Source organism: Penaeus chinensis, chromosome 16, assembly GCF_019202785.1.
Source record: "Penaeus chinensis breed Huanghai No. 1 chromosome 16, ASM1920278v2, whole genome shotgun sequence".
NCBI classification, from domain to species: Eukaryota; Metazoa; Arthropoda; class Malacostraca; order Decapoda; family Penaeidae; genus Penaeus; species Penaeus chinensis.
Window position 1 is genome coordinate 10,754,517 of NC_061834.1, and position 2,500 is coordinate 10,757,016.

The following is a 2,500-nucleotide window of genomic DNA, read 5'->3' on the forward strand; positions in this document are numbered from 1 at the left end:
AACGGAAAACATATACAAGAAAATAGTTACTTTCTCCCCAAGCAATCTGTTCGACATTCCAAAATGCAACGCAACGAAAGACTTAATTAAGGAAGTCGAATTCTTAATTAAAGAGTACACAAACGGCAGCTTCCTCCAACCGATTGCTCTAAAAACAATCGCTATTCTACCTCATCTCATATGCCAAAGAACACATACAAAATCCAAGACCGCAGATGATGTAAAGGCTATGAAAAGGAGGATGGAGCGATGGAAAGTAGGAGATGTTACTGGAAAGAGGCAAAAAACCTACAGGAAAGACACAGAAAAACAATTGCAACAAGAAAAGAGATGGACAAATCAAGGAAATTTGCCAGTCTAATGAAACAAGGCAAAGTGACAAAGGCAGTAAGGGTCCTAACATCAAATGAAACAACAGGGACATTACCCTTAAATGAAAACACCCGTCGCTTGCTCAATGAAAAGCACCCGCCTGCAAAGGAAGCGGCGGCGGGAACGATGTTTCGTGGAGAGTATAATCCCCCACCTCCGGAGATCTTTGAGCGAATTACCGTCGAAAAGATAAGAACACATGCATTGCACACACATGGTGCAGCTGGACCTTCTGGACTCGACGCAAAGGCATGGAAATCCATCCTGAGCAGCAGCAAGTTTGGGTCAGCTGCAAATGACCTTTGCAAAGCCATTGCATCTCTTGCTAGAAAACTTGCAACGGAAAACTGCAACAACCTGGATGCCCTCACAGCTTGTCGTTTAATTGCCCTCGACAAGAAGCCCGGATGCCGCCCCATTGACATTGGAGAAGTCTTGCGACGAATCATCGGCAAGGCAATCATGAATGTTGTCGGAGACGACGTTAGACAAGCCGTGGGAAATCTACAGGTGTGTGCAGGTCAACAGGCAGGGTGTGAGGCAGCAATCCACGCCATGAGAAACATCTATGAAGAGCCAGATTGTCAGGCCGTACTCATGGTGGATGCTACAAATGCCTTCAACAACATCAACCGGAAGGCAACAATCCACAATATAGAGGTCAAATGCCCAAGCCTCGCATAATACATTAAGAACACCTACAACAACCCAGCAGAGCTCCACATAGTCGACAATAGAACAAATACCTATGAAATGATTGCTTCAGCCGAGGGCACAACACAAGGTGACCCAGTTGCCATGGCGATGTACGCCATCGGTCTCCTCAGGCTACAAACAATAATTGACCACACAACAACAAATATAAAGCAAGTTGCCTATGCCGACGACCTGACCGGAGCAGGGAAAATTGAGAACATAAGGAAGTGGTGGAATCTCATTGAGACACATGGCCCTCCACAAGGATATTTTCCGAACGCCGCCAAATCGGTTTTAATTGTAAAACCGGAATCTCTCGGACAAGCCAGAGAAGCCTTCCGAGAAACAAACGTGATTATAAAGGCCGGCGGTGAAAAACACCTTGGGGCAGTTCTTGGCACAACAGCAGCCAGGGAAGAATACATAACAAGGAAAGTGGATGAATGGAGAAGGGAAGTGATAGAGCTGGCATAAATCGCAAAGAAGGAACCGCACTCGGCATATACCGCCTTCACCTTCGGTATCAAACACAAGTGGAACTTCTTAATGCGAACTATACCTAACATCGAGCCTTTACTTTCACCACTTGAGGAAGCAATTGTAAAGCACTTGATCCCAGCACTATCAGGTGGAAGAAATCCCACTGCCAACGAGAGAGCCATACTCGAACTTCCGCCAAGGCTTGGGGGACTCGGCATAACAAACCCGTGTAAAATAGCGGACATGGAGTTCCAAAACTCTGTCAAGCTCTCAGCCAGCCTGACTCAAGCCATAATAACGCAAGAAACATATACACAGCCTGATACAACACAACAAAAAACAATCAAAATGGAAATTACAAAAAATAGAGAAACAAAGCAGAGGGCACAACTTCAAGAACTAACCTCTATAATTACTGAGGATATGAAGAGAAGAATGAGTATCGCACGCGAAACCGGCGTCTCTAACTGGTTGACCAGTCTCCCCATCAAAGTCAAAGGGTTTAGTTTAAACAAACAGGAGTTTGTGGACGCACTTGCCCTGAGATATGGTTGGCCAATAGAGGACCTTCACCAGCACTGCACATGCGGTTCGGCTTTCGACCCCAACCATGCCATGACGTGCAAGACGGGAGGCTTCGTTTGCATGCGCCACGACGAGGTGAGGGACGTGACTGCACAAATGCTTGGCGAGGTGTGCCGCGACGTGAGGATCGAACCTCCCCTCATCCCCACAGAAGGGCGCAACTTCTCACTCCAATCCGCCAACACTGCAGACGACGCCAGATTAGACATCAGTGCCAACAGTTTCTGGATACGAGGGCAACGGGCCTTCTTCGACATACAAATCTTCAACCCTATGGTCACGAGCAACCGATCCCAGGAACTCCTCTCTGCTCACACTAAGCATGAGAACAACAAAATGAGGGAGTATGGCGAACGCGTCCGAGAAG

General features: G+C 47.1%; 1 protein-coding gene across 1 annotated transcript in view; it reads left to right on the forward strand.

Annotated features, from left to right (window-relative positions):
- Window positions 1–1,581: 1,581 nt before the first annotated feature.
- The window catches only part of LOC125033589, a 1,279-nt gene continuing 360 nt past the window's right edge, over window positions 1,582–2,500 (forward strand). Inside the window, exon 1 of the mRNA XM_047625235.1 lies at window positions 1,582–2,500. This exon is cut by the window's right edge and continues 9 nt beyond it. Coding sequence (XP_047481191.1) covers window positions 1,615–2,500 — 886 coding nt within the window. The 5' untranslated portion in view covers window positions 1,582–1,614.